The sequence below is a fragment of the Haemaphysalis longicornis genome, unplaced genomic scaffold, assembly GCF_048455015.1.
Source record: "Haemaphysalis longicornis isolate Haplotype H1 unplaced genomic scaffold, Haemaphysalis longicornis Haplotype H1 scaffold_1, whole genome shotgun sequence".
Lineage (NCBI taxonomy): Eukaryota > Metazoa > Arthropoda > Arachnida > Ixodida > Ixodidae > Haemaphysalis > Haemaphysalis longicornis.
In genome coordinates, this window is record NW_027526203.1 from 137,660,323 (window position 1) to 137,683,975 (window position 23,653).

General features: G+C 54.3%; 1 protein-coding gene and 1 pseudogene across 1 annotated transcript in view; one reads left to right on the forward strand and one right to left on the reverse strand.

Moving 5' to 3' along the window:
• Nucleotides 1-2,213: 2,213 nt before the first annotated feature.
• Nucleotides 2,214-3,290, reverse strand: LOC144153674 (eukaryotic translation initiation factor 4E-1A pseudogene; annotated as a pseudogene).
• A 5,243-nt stretch (nt 3,291-8,533) lies between these two features.
• The window catches only part of LOC144136868 (ankyrin repeat and SOCS box protein 8-like), a 63,193-nt gene continuing 48,073 nt past the window's right edge, over nt 8,534-23,653 (forward strand). Inside the window, exon 1 of the mRNA XM_077669431.1 lies at nt 8,534-8,743. Coding sequence (XP_077525557.1) covers nt 8,582-8,743 — 162 coding nt within the window. The 5' untranslated portion in view covers nt 8,534-8,581. The remainder of the gene's footprint in view (nt 8,744-23,653) is intronic.

The window sequence follows — 23,653 nt, forward strand, 5'->3', positions numbered from 1 at the left end:
CATTGCACGTGGAACTACACCACTCCCACCCAGTCCTTTTTCCTTTGAATGGTGTCCGAGATGCCACGAACGGGACATGTTTTAACACTCCTTATGTAAGTGTCCCGCCTACCCTTACCCCCGTACCTCTTGCCTGGTGGGCTAACGGACCCTGACGCAACAAACCGCTCCGGCCGTCTGGCATGAGGCCGCCCCCGACATTATTTCGGGGTTTTAGTGGGATCCTTTCTCAACGATCAAGCTCCAAATACGGTTGAGCGGGTGGAACCCGGTATGAATAAGAGCTGGCTTGCCGAAAGATGAATTACTTTCGAAGCCCCTTTTAGGCTTAAGCATCAAACACTCTCTCGGTTATTAGGGTGAATATAAATCTGCCCAATGCGAACATGTACGCTATCAGTCAGCTTTTTTTTGTGGGGACGAGAGGAACGTGCGTTCTGGAGAAGTTCCTCCAACAAGCGCTCTAGAATGCCAACACTCTCGTCTGCACCCGTGTCTATAAACTTTCTTTATTGCCATGGTCATGGGCCGCGGCGTGACATCCCGATTCAATGACGTGGGCTGCCAGGCCCCACGTCTTGATTTGCACTCCGCATGGTGTACGCGGCGATGACCGGCTAACTGCCTGGAAGTGGCCTTCCTTTCGGCATTTTGTGCAACGCAGTCTTTTGCCGAACAAGAAGCCTTTAAATGGCTTTCGTTGCCGCACAGTCCACACAGTTGGGTGGGCCTTATCTCGTTGACGCTGCGGTCTCCGAAGTGGCTGGGTGCGTCTACGAGTGTTAGCAGGAAGGGTGTGATTTCACTACAAGGCGTCCATGGACTACGTCCCGTCATACTGGCTTGCGGGAAGGTCTGCGTGCTGCTGCTGAAACATCTGAATTTTTTATTTCTTTTTGTAATAAAAAATTGGATTTCATGTCGGCAGCAAGCTTGAACGCATGCATTAAGTAGTTTATGAAGACTTCTTTTTGGTTCAAATACACCTCGTCGGAAGAACATTTTCCACGAAGAACAGTTTCCACGTGAACTTCTGTGGAATAGGCAACATATTGAGGATAACAGAAAAGAAGGTTGCATCTCAACGCAAGTATTCGTGCATATGAGTTGAAATGGTGTGCATCTAGCTTACGGGATTAGCTGACGCCGATGAAATTAACCAAATATGAAAATAGTTTTGTTGGAATGAGGATAGAGCTTAAAGTGTTTCAAATACATCGCAACGCTTTTTCCGGCGAAAAGGCGACAATGGGCTACAGTTAAATTACTTTAATAATTATCTTTGCTCCCTCATGAGCATTTAGAATTTGCGATGCTTCATTTCTAGCCCTCCCTCATGAAACCGATACATGTGAGAAAGCAACAAAAAGAAGCTCTGTGTCTACTTTTAGCTAGCTGTCAAGCTTTTATAGCTTTTCCTGGTTGGTTTTGTTGATGCGGATTCCACGTCCTCACCTGTTCCTGGGCAAGTGAAGAGCTAACGTTATTTTTCTCTTCGAAATCATTATCTTACCTTTACCGTCACAACCACGTCAGAGTAGTCACGGTCTCGCAGGAAGCTTGTCAAGACGTACAATAAGATCTGCTTCCTCTCACTCCTGTGCGCGTTACCGGCACGTATTTACCGGCACGTTACCGGCACGTATTTCAAAAGCGCTACATCATATAGGAGGCCCCTGGTAAGCGTAGGCTAGCGGGCAATGAAGCGGTGACCACCGGACCGGAGAAGCGAGACCCCGGGGCTTTGCCCCCCAGCCCCTTCTCCCACCTCGGACCACGACCTCCTTAGCGATATTCTCACACACCACAAGACCTCTTGCCGCACCTTTCCTCCACACCACTTGTCGATCACAAAGATTGATGAAATCATTCTCCGCTATCTTCATACGTGCACCTTCCTCACAACACTTTGGTACATGATCTTCACTACTTCTCACTCACCACATGCAAGTTTTTCTCAGAAGGAGGTACCCTTTAACACATCGCGTGGGAATGATCCCACACACCCCGCCTACCTCCCATTCCCCATCGCTTTCCCTCATAGCGGGCGCCACAGCTGACTATCTCTAAAACTGGCTCCCAGCTTGACCAGGTGAGACGGGCATGAACGGCCAGCCCCATCTATGCACTTCAAGACTGAGGACTTCTTCTGATTCATTTGCGGACACAGATACAACTGGCCTTCAAATGAAGTTTATTCAGTACAAGAAAAGTCGAAACCTTTCTCAAGGAGTTACTCATCAGAGAGCTATTTACACGATCAGTGAAGACCTTGTTGTAGTCCTCTGCTCTGAAGCTACGTGCCAACCCCACTTCTCTGGAGACGCCCTCAAGCCTTGTACTTGGCTTTGATCTCCGCCTCGCGCTCCGTTTGCATGATGTCGGCGTGGGAACGGTACGAGATCACGTTGCGAGGGTGCAGCTTGAGCTTCTCCTTGAGCGTGCGGCCGATCACGAGGTTGGCGACCTCGCGGCTGCTGTCGGTCGTCCAGACGGCGATCCTGTCCCCCTTGGAGCGCACCTGGACCACGGCTCCACACACGTCCCCACTGTGCTCGCCGAACTCCTCGGCGATCAGGCACAGCAGGACCTCGAGCCAGTCGTTGTCCACGTTCCTCTGGCTGCGGTCCACGGCGACGAGCCAGTGGCCGCCGTCCCTGTTGCGGCTGTCCTTCCACGACGGCTCGATGCCGTACCGGAAGAGGGCGTAGTCGCAGCCCTGGCGCAGGTTGCTGGGTGGCTCGATGTACTGCTGCAGGGCCCAGAAGTCCTCCAGGGTCTGGAACGAGGTCACCTCCATCATGTTCTCTTCCCCGCTGCAGTGCGCTTCCTCACGGCAGAACCACAGGCTCCAGCGGTGCTTCAGCGGCCGCCTATGCAGCGACCCTTGCGCGACGACGGGGGACATGTCTTGCCCTTCTCGCGGACGTGCTGCCGAAGCTGCAGACGATGTCTGGGTGCCGTCCTGGCGCTCGGCTGTTTCCTGAGCTACCGCCGCCACGCCCCCGACCACCTCCTGGTGATCTGCTTCAGCACCCAGGAGCTCGAGTAGCTCTCCCCTTCTTGCGTCTGCAGCCACCGATCAGGCACATGTAATGACTGGACTAGTCCTGGACGGACGGAAGTGGGAAGGAACAAACCGACTCCGTCGGCTTGTTCCTTCCCACTTCCGCTACGGACTCGAGTACCTGGCTGTGTCCGTCTTGCGCTGACACACCCGGCTCCGGGTCATTCTGCTGAGCAGTCCGAGTCTCTTCGACCAAGTCCGGGAACTTGTCTTTCACCTCCATCTTTAGGCTGCGACGTGTGCACGCAAATGCCGACCCTGCGTTCGTGTCAATCGGACGATAAGTGAGAAAAAATATCGCGAACATTCGCGCACTATCAGTGGCGCAGGCAACGGTAACGGAGTGAGCTTGGTGTGGTGAATGTCGCCACGATTTACAGAGCTAACTTATCACATTTCTCACAGATGCACGCGTTACAATTTCCTTTTACCGAGGAAAAGTCGCTTAAGGAAAACTTCGGCGATTTGAACTTACTTATGGGGCCACTTATTTTGTTTTTCCCGCCGTTCTGTCCTTTTAGGCTAGCATTGGAATACTTGCTATACGAATCTAGTCCAGTCATTACATGTTCTTGTACTATTTATGTTACATTAAGCCAATTGAACAGCCTGTTAACTGGTTCAATTCGAAAGTCTGGAAATTAGACCACGGATGAGGAATTCGCGCCATCCCCGGCAATGAAGCGGCGCACGACGCGGCACGCGATCTCATACACCGAACCATTGCCGACCAAATGTGTACCCCCTCAAGATCAACCCCACCCACTGAGTGGCTACACAAAGATTCTCGCCCATTACAGGCAAACTCGCCGCAGCGTCCCACCGCCACAATGGCGCCTCACCAGAGACGAAGCTACAACTTGGCGGCGGCTCCACATATGAATGCCTACCAACATCCCACCTGCCTCCACCTAATCTACCCCACACAACAACCTTCCTTTAGACGTGTGCTCACTGGCCCCATCCTGGCACCCTCTACCATATAGTATGGCAGTGACAACGTACTCCAGACTTGCCCCCACTTTCCAACCCCCCATTCGAGCAGTGCAGGGCTTCCCTGGCCAGCCCGGACCCGGGTACACATCAAACTGTTGACTCGAGCAAGAACAGCCAGCCGAAGTCAAGGCATCCCGGAATAAGGCTGCCTATCTATGGGGCGAGGACCATACACCAGCCAAATAAAAATAATTACTTTCTCTCTCTGTCTCTCCAACAAAAATTGCCATTAATACGCGTATCTTCAAACGCGTACACAAGGTTTGCCATTAATACGAAAATAGTAGTTTAGTGGAAAAGTATGGGTTAATTTAGCTACATTACTATTAATAGTGCAAAGCTACACACTGTGCTATCAATTCTGCCGATTATAAAATGATTAGCGAAATCGCGTTAGCAAGAAAACTATGAGTGTCGTAAACATTCTCGATTATTTGATATTAAAAATTCATGGGCAGCATAGTACTGTCAACAGTGCGCTGCAATAAGGTCGTGAATATTAACCCTGAGAGGCAGCTTAGGACGTTTAAAACACGCTCAACTTGTCGCATTTTTAATATTGAACGCCAAATATTGTGGAAAGAATTGCAACATCTAGATTTCATGGCTGCTACTCAACACGAGTCGGCTGCAAAAGCAGCAACTTTTTGAGCAAAAAATCCGCTCCAACATCAGCGCCCATCGTGAGACCAAAACCAAAAAGGTCGAAGCATAGCGCCATTTTCCTTCAACTCAGAAGTGATTCAGAAGCACTAAATATATTACCAATTAAAAGGTGTTTGTAACTGAAAGATCACTCGCAGTTTGTAATTCCCTAGGAGGAATCGCCAGAGACAGCATGAGAATACGTAAAAATGATTACTGGAACAAATTTGTTAGTAAAGCTCCTCAAATTTCTAACCTACATTTCAGCGACCACTTCCGAGTAAGAGCAGGTGCATCCGCCTGCGAGATTCGTGCTGATAGCATCCGATACGGAAAACCCGCAGCACCGGCTGCAGCATAGACGCATGGACATAAATTTTTACCGGCACAAAAATATCAGACGCAGCGAGCGGATGATCGCTAATGATGCTACCTGCCTGCAATATAAATATATCCCGGCACTGCTGCGGATTTTGTACTACAGTTACAAGACTAAACAGTAAAAATAAAATAAAACGTGCTCTCTGCTGATCTGCAGTGCAATTTTTCGGCTATAGGGACCGAGAGCAACGGCACGTATACACGCCTCCGCCCCGCCCCCCCCCCCGCCCCCCCCCCGCCCCCCCCCCCTTCCCCCCTTACGCCACCACCACTACTCGCAACCTGAACCCCTATAACGTACTGCGATGCCAGATTTGTAACGAAAATCCTCGTTGAACTTATTGCACAAAAAACCGTCGTTTTTTGTTGTTGTTGTTGTAGTTGTCCAGTACTAGTGCGTTGGGTCCCAGGTAGGGTACGCAAGCCTCATGGCATGGCATGGGCAGTTCGGCCTTTTGCGGCCCTGTACGCCTGACCGTACCCGCCCTGAGTGCGATGTTATTATTATTATTATTCACTCACCCACTCACCCACCTTTTTACTAGCTGTTTATGTGATAGCCGCTGGTGTATTTCAATGCGGCCTTTTTTTTCCCTCAGTGCGCCAGCACGAAAGCTTCGGCTGTTCCTGGGCACTTTAATAAAGGTTGATTGATTGGTTATTATTATTATTATTATTATTATTATTATTATTATTATTATTATTATTATTATTATTATTATTAAATATCTGACCTTGGAGTGGTATTTGACAGTGCGCTAAACTTTTCTGCTCATGTGGATTCTATTTCTAAGCGCGCCCTTCGCCGCTTGGGGTTTGTCTGTCGAATATCAAGAGAATTCTGCAACCCCGTCTCACTACTAAAGCTTTATTTGTCTGTTGTCCGCCCTATTTTAGAATATGCCTCTGTTGTTTGGAAGGGCACGTGCCAGTCGAACAGTAATATACTTGACAAAGTGCAAAATAAGTTCATATCTATCCACAAACATCGTTTCTCCCGCCACAGTGGCAATGGTTCAGACTTTTTGAAGTGCGAATGCACTTTATAAGCGACCCCAAACCATCTATATTAAGTCCTCTATATTAAGTGCGAATGCACTTAATATAGAGGAGCACTGCGGACGCCGCCGCCGCCGCCGCCGGCGGTGGTGCACTTAATATAGAGGAGCACTGCGGACGCCGCCGGCGGCGGCGGCGGCGGCGTCTGCAGTGCTCCTCTATATTTAAAAAAGAAACAGCATCCGGCGCCAGGTTTCGATCCGAGGACTTTGCGGGCCGCAGCCCGACGCTCTACTGAATAAGCCACGGACGCGACGCTGATATCGGTGTCAGTAACGCGCCTTATATCTTTAACGCATTCAAACTACGTCGTCAGCGGCGTGCGTTGGCGACTCAGCGGCGTTATAGCGGCTTGATAACTGCGTGGTGTACACGTGATACTACAAACCCGATGGAAGAGATGGAAGAGAAGGCGGCGAGGCGGTGGGCTGCGGGGGCCGAGCGCAAGCGCCGCAAGCGGGCCGACAACCGTGCATTCGCACTTTCACATTCTCCCCCTCGGGGAAATGCGGGGAAATTAAAAAAAAAAAAGAAACAGCATCCGGCGCCAGGTTTCGATCCGAGGACTTTGCGGCCGCAGCGCGACGCGCTACCGACTAAGCCACGGACGCCACGCTGATATCAGTGTGAGTAACGCGCCTTATATCTTTAACGCATTCAAACTACGTCGTCAGCGGCGTGCGTTGGCGACTCAGCGGCGTTATAGCGGCTTGATAACTGCGTGGTGTACACGTGATACTACAAACCCGATGGAAGAGATGGAAGAGAAGGCGGCGAGGCGGTGGGCTGCGGGGGCCGAGCGCAAGCGCCGCAAGCGGGCCGACAACCGTGCATTCGCACTTTCACATTCTCCCCCTCGGGGAAATGCGCGGGAATTTTTTACTTCTAATCCTCTCCAAAGTTTGAAGTCAAGACGAACCAATGCTGACCTAATTTTTTTATTTAAACTTGTACACGGGATTATTTCTTGTTCGGAGTTGCTTGCAAATGTAAATCTTAAAGTACCGTCGAAACTTACCCGTAAGTCTCCTATACTTAGTACCCGTAAGACATGCAATAGACACTGCACATTGTACCGCCTTCAAGAAACACACAATCTCTACTCCCATAATATTGACCTGTTTCATACACCCCTTGGGTCTTACGTGTGCGACCTTCTGACTTCTGTCTCTCCCCGATTTGGTTCCGACCAGTTTTAATTCTATTTTCATTGCCCTGTTTTCGTTTATGTTGCTCGCCTTTGTTACTGTTCCTACTCATATATATCTATATCTGCCCGTTTGTATTGTCAAATTTTTATGACACTGTGTTTTATCGTTTCGTGATTGTTCAAACTTTAGTGTGCCGAAATCATTGATTTTGTTAAATGACCTTTATTCTTCATTCTAGTTTTTTTCTTCGCTTGTATTTTGTTGTTCTTCTCACGCGTGGATGTATTTGTGTCGTCGTCTGTCTTTTTCTTTAGTGCGCCAGAACAAAGGCTACGGCTGTACCTGGGCACTATAATAAAGAGATTGATTGATTGATTGATTGATTGATTGATTGATTGATTGATTGATTGATTGATTATTATTATTGGCCGCCGCTGCAAAGAGTAGAAATAAAGATATCCTCGCCCACTACATGTACTCCAGAAGGCGATGCCCTCCGGCCCACTTAGTGGGCGTACGTCTAGCGCACCCTCCAGACAGGCTCCTTTTATAACCACACTACACTCCCCACACATACCCCTCCCTCTAGAAACCCTTATGCCAGCACTGTGGCTTCCCCCTCACCTCCCACTAAAAGCCTGTAACAACACCCGGCCCTGCGCAATGGAAGACCACGCTGACCAAAAAAAAAAAAAAAGAAAACATGGCCCGAGCAGCGGCAAACCCTCGTGACTACTGCCTTGGGTGCAGCGCAGGCTCGTGGTCTTCTGGACGAAGGAGGCTCGGCTCACAACTCTACTCTAAAACGTCAATAAAACGTAACCATCCCTACCCGAAAAAACCTGAGATAAGGCCGATAGCTTTCTCACGTCGAAACTGCGCCGAAAGTGCGTCCAATCGATCGCCAAACCTTCAAAGACGCAAATCGCTAACGAAGAGTGAACACATGAGACGATTCCTCGCACACTAAGTAAACGCGTCTGGGAACGATCTAAGTGTATAGCAATACGTGAGTGATGAGATAAAGGTACACTATTGCACTCCTTCGGTATCGATGCCTGTACCGTCTTATCTGGAACCTGAATTCCCTTTTCGCGATTTTCCAGTCACCGCTTTGCCAAGGTGGAAGCCCGGTTGCACGCACGCGCCGTGTGTCCGGCGATCTTATCAGAGCTTTCCGGGCAACCAAGCAATCTACGGGGAAATGCATTGCTTTTTTTACAGGACGCCACCGGTTCCACCGAGAAAGTTTTCGGTTTAAAATCTGCTACTCTGAGCTCGCATGGGATTTAAACACGAGTATAGCGTAACCGCCACGATATATACGCACGTTGGCTTGCCACTGGTGGAACGCTTGTTATACAATACTTGTGCGTGCCTCACGACGAGTGACCATGACGGCAGGTTAGAAGAATTGCAGCACCTAGCAAGACTGCGATTCTGGGTAAGCTGCGGGGTGTGTCACCGGTCTGCATGTCAAAGTAATTCGCGCAAAAGACGAAAAAACGAACGAAAGCGAAGACAGAGGCGCCTACAGAATGCAGCGGTAAGACCATAAGTATCGCCGGGTTTTCCTCTTCAAAGCACGCACGCAGACTTAAGTGCCCGAAAAATGTTTTAGCAGCTCCCACTATATACTGCCCACCCCCCTCTATCATTTTGTCTTTTCCATCAGCGTGCCGTTAGAAACCAAATAGAAGCGAAGCTGATTTTGTTCATGGGTTCAAATACGCTAGCAAGGCGACCTATTTTCAGTTGCAACGGGTGCCCAAGCGTGGTCATATGACAACTTCAAAATTAAACCGATTCGTCTTCATGATAACCCATTCAAATCTCGCCGCGGTGCGCCCGAAGGAAGTGGACACTCACTCGCAGAACCCCCAAGAGAAAAAAAAATATCGGAAGGCACCAATGGGCATTCCTTACGGGTTACGAATGCGAAACCACAAATGTCCAGTTGAACGCCTGAGATGCAATTGATTCGCCTTGCTTCGTCGATGTGCTTCGCAATGTTGCCGCTGGAGACCACAGACCTGCTTTGCGCTTTCGGATGGCTTCCATCTGTCTCATACGCGTGCATCGCACCGCTGCTCGTTCATACCGCCGTGTATATATTTGGGAGAGTTGGCACGGACGGTGAATCTCGCTGCTTGTTCTTCGCCGCCTTCCATCTGCTGTTATACTAGCTGAGATGAGTTTCAGCTTGCGTGCTGGAACGCCGCGAAAGGGGTCGTTATTCCATCGGGAGCGCCGATGCTGCACGCCGGCTTCGCAAAGCTCGCGACAGGATACGCCTCGTGATAATGAACTCCTCGTACGATGAAACGCTTCCAAAGGAGCCGCTCTATTTTTTTCCTTTTTTTTTTTTTTGCAGCAGACGCCAGTTATTTCGCTCAATCTATCATTAAAAAAATTTCACCATCTTCCCCTGGGGCGAACCCTGAGGAGGATGCGAAGTAGCAGTGGGGGTTGGTTGGTGTGTAAGTAGAGTTGAAGTAAGTATCTATAGTGTAAGTAGAGTTGGTATGTGGTGTTAGAGTAAAGAGACGCGGGGGTAGGGTGAGGAGGAGAATGGAGGAGAGACGCGCATGCGCTGTGGAGTAGCGCGCAGCGCGTGTGCACACCTGGTTTTACGGCTGTGAGGAGGAGAATGGAGGAGAGACGCGCATGCGCAGTGGTGGTGTGGACGGCGCAACAAGGGAGGGAACAGGCTCGACCATAAGCATCCTACGGGAAGATGGTGTAATTTTATTGGAGTGGGGTGGGGGGCGTTAGAGTGCAGAGGCACTAAAGAGAGAGAGAATGAGAGAGAGAGAGAGAGAGAGAGAGAGAGACATTGTACGTGGTATGAGTTTGTCTTTATTTAGGCATTATCATGATCATGTTCAACGTAGGTGACGTCGAGCTGTGGTTGGCGTTCCGCTTTGATTATGACCGCCTTATGGTCTGTGAAAGGTAGTCAAGGGCTGTTGTAGTGGATGAACCCTAAAGGTACTGAAGATGAGGTCGATGCGCGTTCCCCGGATGGTTGTGGGCTGCTTGTAATCACGGCCCGCCGAGACTCGCCGACGCACGCCGCCGCCGCCGACGACGATGAAACGTCGAAGGCGCGTGAAGCATGCTCGTCTCGTGCCGGCCCAGGAAGACACCGCCAACACTGTCTCTCCAGGAGCTTTTAAAGGGGAAGCGTGCTCGTCTCGTGCCGGCCCAGGAAGACACCGGCAACACTGTCACTCCGGGAGCCATTAAAGCGTAAGACACCACCGGGCGTTCAGCAAGCCCAGCATGCGCAGTGGGGGTGTGGACGGCGCAACAACAACAAGGGAGGGACATAGCCCCGACCATGAGATGCTTCGCATCTAAATATCGCGCAACAAGTAGACGCAAGCAGACGCTCCCGCAAATCCGTCAGGCTTGGACACGTGTTCACCGACGCCAAGTGACACGAACTCCCACAGGGTACTATAGGTCGAGCCATGAAACTGGCGACTGCATTCAAGTGCTCCACGAAGCTTGCCAAACTGTGCACAATTATCCCGAAATGTTTGGTCCTACCACTATGGCACGCGTCCGACACGAATGCAGCAGTGGGCACAACATCGCAGGATTTGATTGATTGCGCCGCATGCTTACGGAACTCTCGCGAAGTGGGCCGCGTTGCACGCGCAAGAAGCGGCTGCAACCGGCAGCGCAAACTCGGCGCCGGGAGCGCGAGCATGTCTGTGCTCGCCAACCGAGGCGCGAGCGCACGTGCACTGCGAGGAGGAGATCAAGCCACAGATCCCGCCACGAACACGGGCAGTGTGTTCTCGGAGGTCGACCGAGACGCAGAGCTCCTTTCTCGTTTCTCTCGTCCTGTTCGGGCACAAGTTCGCCCTAAATAAAAGTCCTTTCTTTACCTCTGTGTTCTATCCTACGTGACAATTGATTGTCGGGTTTAACGCGCCGACGCTACACAGGCGATGAGGCGCGCCGTAGTGGAGGGCTCCGGATTAATTTTCCCCACCTGGGGATTTTTAAAGGGGTCCTGAAATACCTTCCGCCGATGCATGGATGTACATGTACCCAAATAAAGCAGTGTATTTGCAATCTCCTCCCGCAAGAATTTTGTTAAAGCGATGAGTATTAGCTGAAAAATCGTAAATCAAAAACCGCGCATTATCGTCGCTCCGCGTTTCCTCCTCATTTCGACTTACTCTCCGCTGTTGACGGCGCGCGAGCCTTGCCTCCCATGATGCTGCACTCCGCAGCGGTGACGTAATTCCGCTATTGCGCTGTTCAGACTGTCGTCTGCTACGGGCAAGCTTTGTTGACACCATGAAACCCGCACGCCGCTCAAGGCTGGAAAAGCGAACGAAAAATCTGACAGCATGTATGCGGCGGCCTGGCCTTGTCCTTTCGCGGTGTACGTTGCTGGCGGCACATGACTTTTTATCGGCGGCGAACTCGCAGCCGCACGGGGAGGGTCGTGCGCTCGTTCCCTTGATGCACCGCGCACTGTTTATCCAAAAAGCGCCGTATCAGATGTGGCCCCGCTGGTGCCGGGCGGCGGTGGTAATTCCTGCCGGCGGCATGTGAAAAAGTCATATTAAACCGATACAGAACCCGTGCACAAAACGCTTCAATCATGTGACCAGTTCAGCTTGGGGCGACGCGTGGTGGAGAGCGGCAACGTTGGCAAAACATGCTCCGTCGCGGCCATGGAGGAAAAAAAAGCTAGGAGAGGCCCTGACGTCACACCCAGCGCAGCCGGAAACGCCATTTCTGTAAGTCGAATGGCGGACCATTGGCCCTCCATGCCATTGGCGGACTCTTTTTGCCTCTCTCTCTCGGTGCACCTTCTCCGCCTCCTCCGCCCTGTATCGCCTCTCTTGTCGTCTGCATCTGCCAGCGCCGAGCCGGCGGAAATCAGCTGATAGGCAGGTAGAAGGCCGTTTTGCAGCGCGTGACCGTGAACCTAAACGCGCGGTTACACTGTTACACGTCTTCAGTGTGGCCGCAGCAGGTTTGCGAAGCGGCTCGCTCTAACAATGCCGCAATGCTCGGTCACGGCCGCTAGATGAGAGGCGCACTGACCTTGCGTGCGCTCTCATCCAGCGGCCGTGGCTCGGTGCCAGGCTGCAAGTCGCGATCGGTGCCATAGCCTCCTTTATACTTTCTGTGCCTGCGACGTCGCCGGGAGAACAATAGGAGGGCTCCGTCGCTCGAGTTGCGGAGAGCCGCCGCTCACTTTGGTAGGGGCGCCACTTACGTAGAGTGCCGCGGCCGTCGGCGCGCCGACGGCCGCGCCGGCGTGCGCCCGTTAACGCACCTGGCTCAGTGGCTAAGGTGTTGCGCTGCTGAGCACGAGGTCGCGGGCTCGATTCCCGGCCGCGGCGGCCGCTTTTCTGATGGAGGCGAAAAGCAAAAACGCCCGTGTATTCGAGATTTCGGTCACCGTTAACGATCCCCCGGTAGTCAAAATCAATCCGGAGCCCTCCACTACGGCGCGCCTCATCGCCTGCGTTGCGTCGGCGCGTTAAAACCTACAATCAATCAATTAACCGTTAACGCATCGTTATAGAGCTCGCTTGCTTGCAGGTTGCGTGCTTTCTAACAAAATCTCTACTGGTGGAAATACAGGAAGAGGTACAGCCCTTATTCAAATGGTTCAAGTGGTGCCAAACGTAAGAGTAATCTTTAATACACACTTATACGGCCGAGAATCGAACCAGCATCATGCGTAGCAGGACGACGCCTTCACAGACTGCGGTGGACACTGTGCGGAGTTGGCTTACGATTACCACGACCCAAAAAAAACTATAAAAGAAGACAAATAAAATGCTTAAGTGCATATAAACGTGCTGTTACAAACAGCATCGCATTTTTTTGTTGGAGAAGCCCGTGATGGATGCCGTGACGCACAAGTCTTTTTTTTTCTCCAGCTTGCGGCATGCTAAGTGAAACAAATGAAACAGGCAGGAAAGCATGTTAAGTTGAAATGGGGTGCAACCCAGTGGGCAGAAAGCAAGACCAGGCAACTGATTAATTGATTGTAGGGTTTAACGTGCCGACACAACGCAGGCGATGAGACACGATGAGGCGAGGTGTAGTGGAGGGCTCCGGATTAATTTTGACCACCTGGGAATCTTTCACGTGCGCCGAAATCTCGTACACACGGCGTTTCTTGCTTTCGCCTCCATCAGAAGAGTGGCCGGGAATCGAACCCGCGACATCGTGCAAAGCAGTGCAAAAGACCAGGCAATTAACTCATTCAGTGGAAACCAAAAAGCACTCAAATATTTTATTCTCAAGAACAAGAGACAACAAATAAAGGCTGCTTTTTAAAGCTTTACATACTTTCTGCAAAAGGGCTTTTTTTTTTAAAATGACTTATACACGTCATTTTTGTCGGTGGCTGCACAGGTATGGTTCACAAGTAGTGGCCTGAAAAATTTCAGGCAGATCAGCTGTGCCAGCTCCTTACCTGTTGCAGCTGTTCACTGTGGGGGCAGCTGAGGAGGCCAGAATCAACAATGGCAAGTATAGCCGTTTCATGAAGTGTTCTCAATGGCTCCTTCAGCTTCGGCTCCTCTTTCGGGGCATTTTCTATGAACGGGCGCAGGATGTCCACGACATAGACGAGCTTATCAGAAGGGTACCGCAGTCCGCCTCTGTCTTGGTTTCGTGTTAATTCTGATCTGATTGTAGGGTGTAACGCGCCGACGCAACGCAGGCGATGAGGCGCGCCGTAGTGGAGGGCTCCGGATTAATTTTGACCACCTGGGGATCTTTAACGTGCGCCGAAATCTCGTACACACGGGCGTTTTTGCTTTTCGCCTCCATCAGAAAAGCGACCGCCGCGGCCGGTTCCGTGTTAATTGCTGCAGTGGCTCATCGCTCCGTAGTCAGCAAAAAGCAGCTGTCGCACATCACATGTGCGACAGCTGCTGTTCGCTGACAGCTGCCTAACGAACATCTAACTGGTCATTGGAACGCAGTGATCTCCGCAGAGTGCCGAACAGAGATCGACTTCCTGGTGACGACAGGACTTCTTCCACATCCCTCTGGCGTCCGAAACGAAAGAACCGTGCACTAAAGGGTCCAGGTACTCAACATTGCACGTGGAGGAGAAGCAACATGCGATTTTCCAAGAAAAGAACTCGGTGCGGGAGCAGCACGCCAGCCCGCTCGGAGCTGCTAGTGCGGGAACAGAGATCGGCGGCGGCCGCGGGGCAGCGGCGGCAGCCCTACGTGACTAGCGCCGCCACTCGACGGCCGGTGGCAGTCGGCGAGCGGAAGGCCGACGGTCGCTGGCGGCGCACGCCGCAGGCACAGAAAGTATATAGGAGGCTATGTCGGTACCCAAGGAATTGGGCGTCACTTTCCACCGGTTAGTGCATCATTCCGCTGACAAGTATTGCTGTACATTGGTGTGCATTCATGCTTTGTTTGCAATCGCCGCCGTTTATAGGTTCCCAAGCGATGGAGAACGCCGCAAACAGTGGGCGAACGCCGTGCGGCTACTGGAGTGGAAAGTGCCCAAGTTTGCGTTGCAGTTTCACTGGCAATCCCAGAGATGACTAGTCAATTAAACGGCCGTTCTATATATATATAGGTAAGCAGTACTTCATGCAGATTTCACGCTAAAAAATTGTGGAATGTTTTTACCGTTGTTCGCGTGCCTTCGATAGAATTTTTTGCGAAGGAGGAGGAGGAGGAGGAGGAGGAGGCAAAACGTTTTATTGAGTAAAAAAAAATGAGAGGGTGGGTGGCGTCAATAAACTTTTTTTCGCCAAGTTTCAACTTGTCTCAGTGTCAATAAATTCAAGGTGATATCAGTTGAAAACGTTCATACACTAACCTCGCAGTATGAAGCGTAGAAAAGCGAAATCCAGAGCGAGACCACAAAAAGATCCAGATTCCAGATCCAGCACTCTTCCAGTCAACAGACGGACACCTACTAAGGTAATAGGACGATGGAATTATATCAACTGGGAATCTACCTTGTAACAGTTGCAAAGGCACTGCCGCGCATTGCCGGCCTAGCAAACTATATATTGCAGCGGCGATAACCAAAAAATTGAGTTGCGAATCGTTCGGTTGCAAGTCGCCTACGTACTGCACACCGTGTATCACTTCCCGAAAATCTACCTGACGGGTGTCCGCGCGTACGACGGGACGGCGCGTTCACGATATCTGCACTTCAATAGGCGCGTCGTGATCGCGACCGGAGCAAAAGCTTGACGCGGTACAAGGTGCACTTGCAAGTAGAAATTAAATGACATATTCACATCGGCGCAGCTGTCGCAACTCGCAGCATCCTTTTCGAGTTCCGCAAGACCACAGCGCAGCAAAGCGAAGCAGCAATCTTCGCAATCGGACGACAGGGCAGGCGCTGCCTTTCCTCCATGACTGGCGAACGGAGGGCGGGCTGTTGCTAGGACGCCGTTGCTAACGCGACTTCAAATGGCCGCCGAAAACACGTGACTTCCTCCACACTTTTGCCAATGCGCGGGGATAGCTGGGGGCCTCTCCATGGTCGCGGCTCTGAGCTTTCTAGCGCTGGAGCGAGCGCCATTTCTTTGACAATCTCAAACATCGGTTGCCTTGGCAACAAGGCACAAACCGCTCTAGAAGTCAGTTACGGTTGCGTGATCCCGGTTCAGCTTGGGGCTCCACTTGGCGACATGTGGGCACTGCAGGCGTACCACTCACTCCCATTTGGAAGTGCGAGATGCGTTTGGCATTACAGGAGGCGATGGTGTGTGTGTTGTGGACGCCTTTGTTTCGCGATGAACTGCGACGTTGTGCTTCTGCGGCTGGATAGTGCTTCCCATGGCCTGGATTATCTTTCTCGAGCGATGTACGACTCAACCTCGCATGGGGTATGTGCAGTGTGCGTGGCTAAAAGCCATCGGCTTGTGCGCCAGAGTTAAGTGACTTGCTGTTCGTCCCAGCAAACCGCGCGCGAGGTGAGTACCGAATTTACGACGGGCAGGAGGCAACCCATCCTCTGTCAATCGTGGTTCAGACTTTCAACGCATGTTGTGACGTTGTGTTCGTTAGAAACGCATCTCTGGATTGTTTTGAAGTTGAATAAAATGTATGCGTCAAACCCGGGCATTCGGCTCAGGGCGTTCTCTGCGATTGCACGAAAGAAGTGCCACGGGGCTTCAACGCTTTCTTTATGGAACGTACTCAGGTAAGAGAATATCCATGTCGTGTTATGGCCGTGTTGCATTCAATACAAACGGTTAAGCGTTTGTTTTACACTTGTTTCGTTTGTCGTAAAATGCCCAAGCACTCCGGCACTCCGCTGGCAGATCAGCCGGCGAGCCGACGCTGAGCAGACGACTCATCTCTTTGCCGGAAGTGCGTGAAAAAGCCGCCCAATAGCAGGATGTCTAGCTCATGACGAACATCTGGGAATCGATGATGTAGACATGTAGACATGTGAAGATGGCGGCGTCCAAAAACACGAAGGAAAGGGTGAGAAAAAAACGACAAACTTTGCAACAAAAGTGTGAGCTTTCCGCTGCGCGTAAAGGAGTAATACTTGGCACATAGGACGTTGACGACCCAATCTAACGGTTGCGCTAGTTCATTTAGTGTGCTCAAAATGCCTTTCAGGGCCCCTTTAAAGCCATGAAGAGAAAATACAACTTGGTTTAATTTGAAAGAACTAGGATTCAGTATCTCACTCGGCTCCATTACAGCCACAAAAGGTGTTTTTAACGAAAAAAAAAACAAGAAGCATTTAAAAACTTCCAAATTTCGCGCCACAGTGACGTGTAATGAGCAAGAATGACGTCATACGGGCCAACAATAAAACAATTTTCAGAGCGTTAACTGCACGTTAGCATTCAAGTGATGCGGTCAAATGGAACTAGAGGCCCCATTACAGACGTCCAGTCATGTGTCGTCGCGACAGGTCAGTTAGGCGGCCGCCAATCGCACAAACAAGGTTCCGTGACGTCATAGAAAAGTCGCGGGAAATTGGCTAGGGGGTCGCGACTGCTTCACACGTTTTCTTCTTGCATATCTCCGTTATTTGTTCGAAGATTGCGATGTTATTGGTATCATTGTTATTGGGACTAAGCAGTTTTTCTAATAAACCCAACTTGTATTTTGTCTTCATGGTTCCTTTAACGTGCACCGAAATCTCGAACACACGGGCGTTTTCGCGCTTCGCCTCCGTCTGAAAAGTGGCCGCCGCGGTCGGGAATTGAACCCGCGTCCTTAGGCTCAGCAGCACAAAGCCTTAGCCACTGAGCCACCACGGCCGGTAAGATCGCTGGAGGTGAGGAGGAATGTGAATATACCTATCAAATTCAGCAGCCGACGTCGCTCACTAAATTTATGCGCCCTACCCATGCATTTTGATGCACATCTCGCAATGACGTGCATCGATTCATTTGCGCCATCCTCCATTCTTTTCGCCCGTGGATAAGACGACGTCATTTTTTCGTAAACGCCCCACGTGTTGACTCGAACCTATGGAGCTCAAACGCCGTTCCCGCAGAAAGCGGCGGTGTAACGGCGTTTCGCCAGTTGCGGTGGCGTAGTGGCTAAGGAGCTGTGCTGTTGAGCCCAAGGACGCGGCTTCCATCTCAGCCGCGGTGGCCGCCTTTCGGGTGGAAACGAACAGCGAAAACATCCTTGTGTCGAGATTTCGTCGCACGTTAAAGACCAAACTTAATTTGGAGAGGGTTCATAGCCCAGGTCTATACGGTGTCTCGGTGTGTACCCTACCCATGTGAAGCTGCGAAATCCCCCTAAATGTGACTTTTTTTTTTGTAATGGCGTTTCCCCACATTAAATCCTACAACCGTAACCGACAGCCCGCTTCAGCAGAAGTCACGGAACGCACGATCAAAGCAAGCAACTCACCTTCTGGCTGCAGTGGTCCCCGAGTCCAACGAAGGTACGGGAGCTGATGAGTGACCGCGCTAGGAGCACCAAGAGCATGCACAATACTGCCGGGACAGAAAAAATGGCGCGTCGTATTATTTTCGTACTTCTGAGAACGCGACAGTTGGACCAATCGCGTCACGACACCGCTGCACTCCCTTCGCGAAGCAGAGGAGAGGCGCTGCGATCGCCGAGGTGAGCGGACGCACTTCAAATCGGCTCCGTCGTTTATGCCGAATTTCGGAGGACCATCCCGCCTCAACCGTCCCAAACAGTACGTACGTGTTAGGTTTCGCACCCGCTGCCCAGTGGTACCAGTTTTGGGCAATTTCGCCCATTCCTGCGCGTTTTACGGCCGCTTTTCCCTAGTGAGGCGAGGCCCCCGAGCTAAGCCTAACGAGGGCTACGACGATTCCGAGCCATGGCGACGGCCACGTCGACGGCCGCCGCCGCCTGTGACGCCCCCGGCGTCGCTCCCGACGGGGACGGAGGACGACGCAACGCCGTCGACGACAACGATGACATCACGACCATGGATATAACCCCCGCCGACGGCCTCCACCGACGGCAACCCAGTCTGGACCGCAGTTCGGGGAGAACAACGATCACGGTTCCCGGCACAGCCGACGACGACGGCGCGGATTTGCGCGCCACCGCCGCCGCCGCTCCGGGCGAAGAAGGTCGCGCCGGGTGGATTAACGTCGCACCCCGGCGCGGACGCAAGTCGCAAGCAGGCACGGAAGGGTCCCTCCCGCAGCAGCCCCTTTCGCCCACCGGTAAGCCGAGCCCCGACTCCGCTTCGAAATCTCGCACCCCTCGTGAACCCACGCGGGCGCAGTTTGCCCGCAAAGTTAACGCGACCATGGCGAAGACGGCCAAGATGCCCAACTTCGCCCCCCGAGACGAGCACAGAGTCGTCGTCCGACCACGTGGAGGCCTAATGGTCGGGAAGGCGAGGCCGACCGAACTGACGAACGCCATCGTCAGAGCGGCCGGAATCAGCGCAAGCGAAGCGACGGAGGACACCGCGAGCCCCAACGTCGCGCAAAACATTGTGGTGCTCAGCACGCCGAGCGAAGAGCGGGCCAGGCGATACGAAACGATCCGAGCCATCGCCATGGAAGACCAAGTCTTCGAAGCCTACGCATACCGGGCGGCGCCGGAGAACACGGCCCGGGGAATCATCAGAAACATCGGGATCAACGAGACGGCCGCGGAAATCCACAGCCGCGTCGTGCACAAGCACAACCCTACGGCGCTGGACGCCCACCGCCTCGGCCAGTCGGAGGCGGTCGTCGTTCTTTCGACGGCGGCAAGGTCCCGTCTTACATCAAGTACGGCAGCATGATCGTGAGGTGCTACCTCTACCGTCAGCACAGGGAGGTGTGCAAGACGTGCGGCCAGGTGGGCCACCGCAAGGATGTCTGCCCCACGCCCACCGCCCGAGTCTGTTTCGCCTGCGGCAAGCAGAACCCGGGCCAAGACCACCAACAGCACTGCAAGCCCAACTGCAAGCTGTGCGGCGGCCCGCACGCCACGGGCACCAAGAACTGCAAAAATAAATTCAAGACGCCGTTTCAAGTGAAGAAGCGGCAGTGGCAACGCAAGCTCGAAGCCGAGGAGGCCCACGTGGAGCCGCCGCCGCCGCCGTCGCCGCCGGCGCTGAAGGTCAGAATATCCAGAAGGGATGATTTCCCGGAACTCGCCCCGCGCAAGGCCGATAACCGCGGCCGGGAGAAAAGCACAAACCGGAGCCCGTCTGCCGGCCGCGCGGCGAGCCGCGATAGGCGCAGAGGCAAATCACGCGACCCCACGTGGGCCGCCGTCGCCACGGGCGGCACAACTGCGGTGGCGCGCCAAAGGTCAAAGTCTAAAGCGCGGCGCGCGAGCCGCTCCAGCTCGCGGCACAACAGCACGAGACGCCCCGCCGCAGCACGCGCCGGCTCCGCGGCCCCGGACGAACTGCAGCAACTACGCACAATGGTTCAAGAACCGAAAGGCACGATCGAGAAGCTCACTACCACGATAGACAGGCTCACCAGGCAACTCGAAGAGCTCCGGATCTCGCAAACGGGAGGCAAGAAGGCGGCGGCAGCCGCGACCACCACCTCCGCCATCGGCCCAGCGCCGAGCCAGCCAGCGCGCCCCCCGCAAGGGCAAGCCCGGGCGCCGCAGCAGCGGCAGGCGACGAGGGTAACCAGCCCTAAGCCGCGTCAGCCACCGCAGCCACAACCGCCAGCGGAAGACCAGGACTCCCCGACCCCCGCCAAGCGGCGAGAGAAGGAGCACCGCAACCACAACGTGCAAGAAGAGACGCTGGACACGGAGGAAGACGATGACGACGACGCCGAGTCGATCGTCTCGCCGGCGTCGATGCAGACGGCCAGCGAAACGAAGACCCCCGGGTACGCGGGTTTGAACAACCGCTGCCGCCAGCTCTCCAACGTGATGAACCATTGGAGCAAGAACCTTGAGGGCATGGAGAGACGTATCACCAGCCAAACGAATCGAGCAATCAATCAAGCAATTAATCAACTGGCACAACAAATCAGCCCCGAAAACATGAAGGCGTTCATCCTCGACGTCGTTAAAGAACTTTTACAACGGAGACGCCCAGCACCCACCATCATGCCAAGCCACAACCGCACAGCCCCAAGCCTGAAGATTTGGCACTGGAACGCCAACGGCTTCCGGTGCCGAAAGGCAGTGCTGCAGCAACACCTGCGGACCCTGGCCGCGCCGGACCTCCCCGACGTGATCATGGTCCAAGAGACGCACGCAGAAGACGGCAACGCGATGTCCCTGCCGGGCTACCGCGCGCACGCCAGCCCGCTCAGCGCCCGCACCTGCGGGAAGGGAGCGGCGCAGGGCGTGTGCACGTTCGTCCTCAGGGGGCTCGCCTTCATCAAGCACGAGCACTTTCTCGGTCCCCGGGGCAGCTCCATCGAGCACTGCGCGACCGAGCTGTCGATCACCCCCACCCACAACAGGAAGAAGAAGACGACGCGCGACACCATCCTGGTGGTGAACGTTTATAGCAATCCGCAGCATCGCCAACAGAAGTTTCGCGCACTACTACACAAGGCACGCAACGCAGTCTCCCAGCACGCCGACGCCACCGTCGTCGTGTGCGGCGACTTCAACGCACAGCACCGGGAACTCGGCTACACCGTCACGACGGCCAAGGGCAGAAGCCTGCTGGAAGACGCCGCCGAGGCCGGATACGTCCTCCTCACGGACCCGTCCCAACCGACGCGCATCGGCACGTCGACGGTCCGGGACACCAACCCGGACCTCTCGTTCGTGTTCCTGCCCGGCCGCAGGACCGCGCGTTGGAGGAACACGGGCCACAACCTGGGGAGCGACCACAATATCATCGAGGTCACAGTGCCGCTCCGCTCCGGCGACGGCGGCGGCGGCGGTGGAGGAGCCGGGCACATCAAGCACCGCCTCACGGACTGGCACCAGTTTCGCGCCGCGGATCTGGGCGAGATCGACGACATCGAGAAGTGGACCGAAGGCCTTGTAGCGGCTACCGAGAGCGCGACGACGGAGATCGAGACGTCGGAGGACACCACACGCATGGACCCCCGCCTGGCGCACATGCTGGAGGCGAGAAGATCACTACAGCAGCGCTGGAAGGGCCAGCGCCACAACCGCACCCTCCGCCAGCGGATCGCGGCGCTTGGCCGCGAGATCGAAAAATACAGCCGCCAGATGGGCGCCCAGCAGTGGTTCGAGCTATGCAGCGAGGCCGACGGGCAGCTCCACCGGGGAGGCACGTGGAAACTCCTTCGCCACCTGATGGACGAAAGCAAGAGTAAGGAGTTCCAGCGCCACCGGCTCGCCCAGATCACATACACCGCCACCAAGAGGCTGGGGGAAGAGGAGGTGCACAAACGCCTGAACGAGCGCTACCTTCCCGACACCCCGAGCGAGACGCACGCCGAGTACGCCGGGCCGCCCAACGCCACCCTCGACAAGGCCATCGAGGAGTGGGAGGTTCGCCAGGCGACCCAGGCCCTAAACTGCCGATCGGCAGCGGGTCCGGACCGAGTGAGCAACAAGGCGCTGTGTAACCTGAGCGACGCAGCCATAACAGCCCTGACGAAATTCTTTAACAAATGCTGGCAAACGGGCACCCTCCCCAAGCAGTGGAAGACTGCCAAAACGATCCTGCTTCCCAAGTCCAACAAGCCGCCGGGCGTCGAGAGCCTGCGCTCCATATCCCTAACCTCGTGTGTGGGCAAGGTGCTGGAGCACGTTCTCGACGCCCGGTGGCAACGTTACCTGGAAGACAACGGGCTGTATCCCGATTCGATGCTGGGCTTCCGCGCGAAGCTCGGTACGCAGGACGCCATGTTGCTCCTCCAACACGAGGTGCTGGCACTCCCACCCGTGCCCACCGCGGACAACCGCGCCATCCTGGGTCTGGACCTGCAGAGCGCCTTCGACAAGGTGAAACACTCTGCGATCCTGGCCCAGGTCTCTCGCCTCGGCCTGGGGCGGAGGTCCTACGACTACATCCGAGCCTTCCTGTCCCGGCGCACCGCCCGGCTGGAGATCGGCCGAACGCAGCTCGACGAGCGAGAACTCGGCAGCACTGGCACCCCGCAAGGCTCCGTCATCTCGCCGCTCCTGTTCAATCTGGTGATGATCGGGGTCGCCCGGCGCCTGGACGCGCTCCCCGACGTCAAGTACGCGATCTACGCGGATGACATTACCCTGTGGGTTCCGGGCGGCAGTGACGGCCACATCGAGTCGACGCTGCAAGAGGCGGTGAACAGCATCGAGGCCAGCCTGACCGGCACGGGTCTCCGGTGCTCCCCGCAGAAGTCCCAATTGCTGATCCTGCCCCCACCGGGCCGGTACCGCAAGCGCGCCGCCGCCTAGGCGGAGCGCAACATCATCGTGCGAGCGGGGGACGGCACGGCCATCCCGAAGGTTCCGAGCATCCGGGTCCTCGGCATGCACGTGGACGCCAGCCGCACCAACAGCACCACGATCGAGCGAATGACAACGAAGATGGGCATCGCCACGCGCCTCGTCAAGAGAGTCTCCACGCGCGTGCGGGGGATGCGGGAAGCCAGCCTCCTCCGTCTGCTGCAAGCTTTCGTGGTGAGCGACGTGGCGTACGTGGGCGCCTTTCACCAGTGGAGGACCCAAGAGCGGGCCCGGGTCGACGCGGCCATCCGCAAGTCGTACCGGGCGGCCCTGGGCCTCCTCAACGGCACCAGCAACGCGGCCCTCCTGTCCTTAGGCGTGCACAACACCCTGGCGGAAATCAGCGAGGCGCAGCGCGTGTCACAACTCGAACGCCTGAGCACCACCAGATCGGGCCGGAAGATACTACAGAGGGTGGGCCTGAGCCCGCCCCTCGGACCCGCGGCGGAGGACGAGGTCGTTCCGCTGCGGGACGACATCGCCCGCCGCGTCATCGTGCCGCCGCTCCCGAGGAACG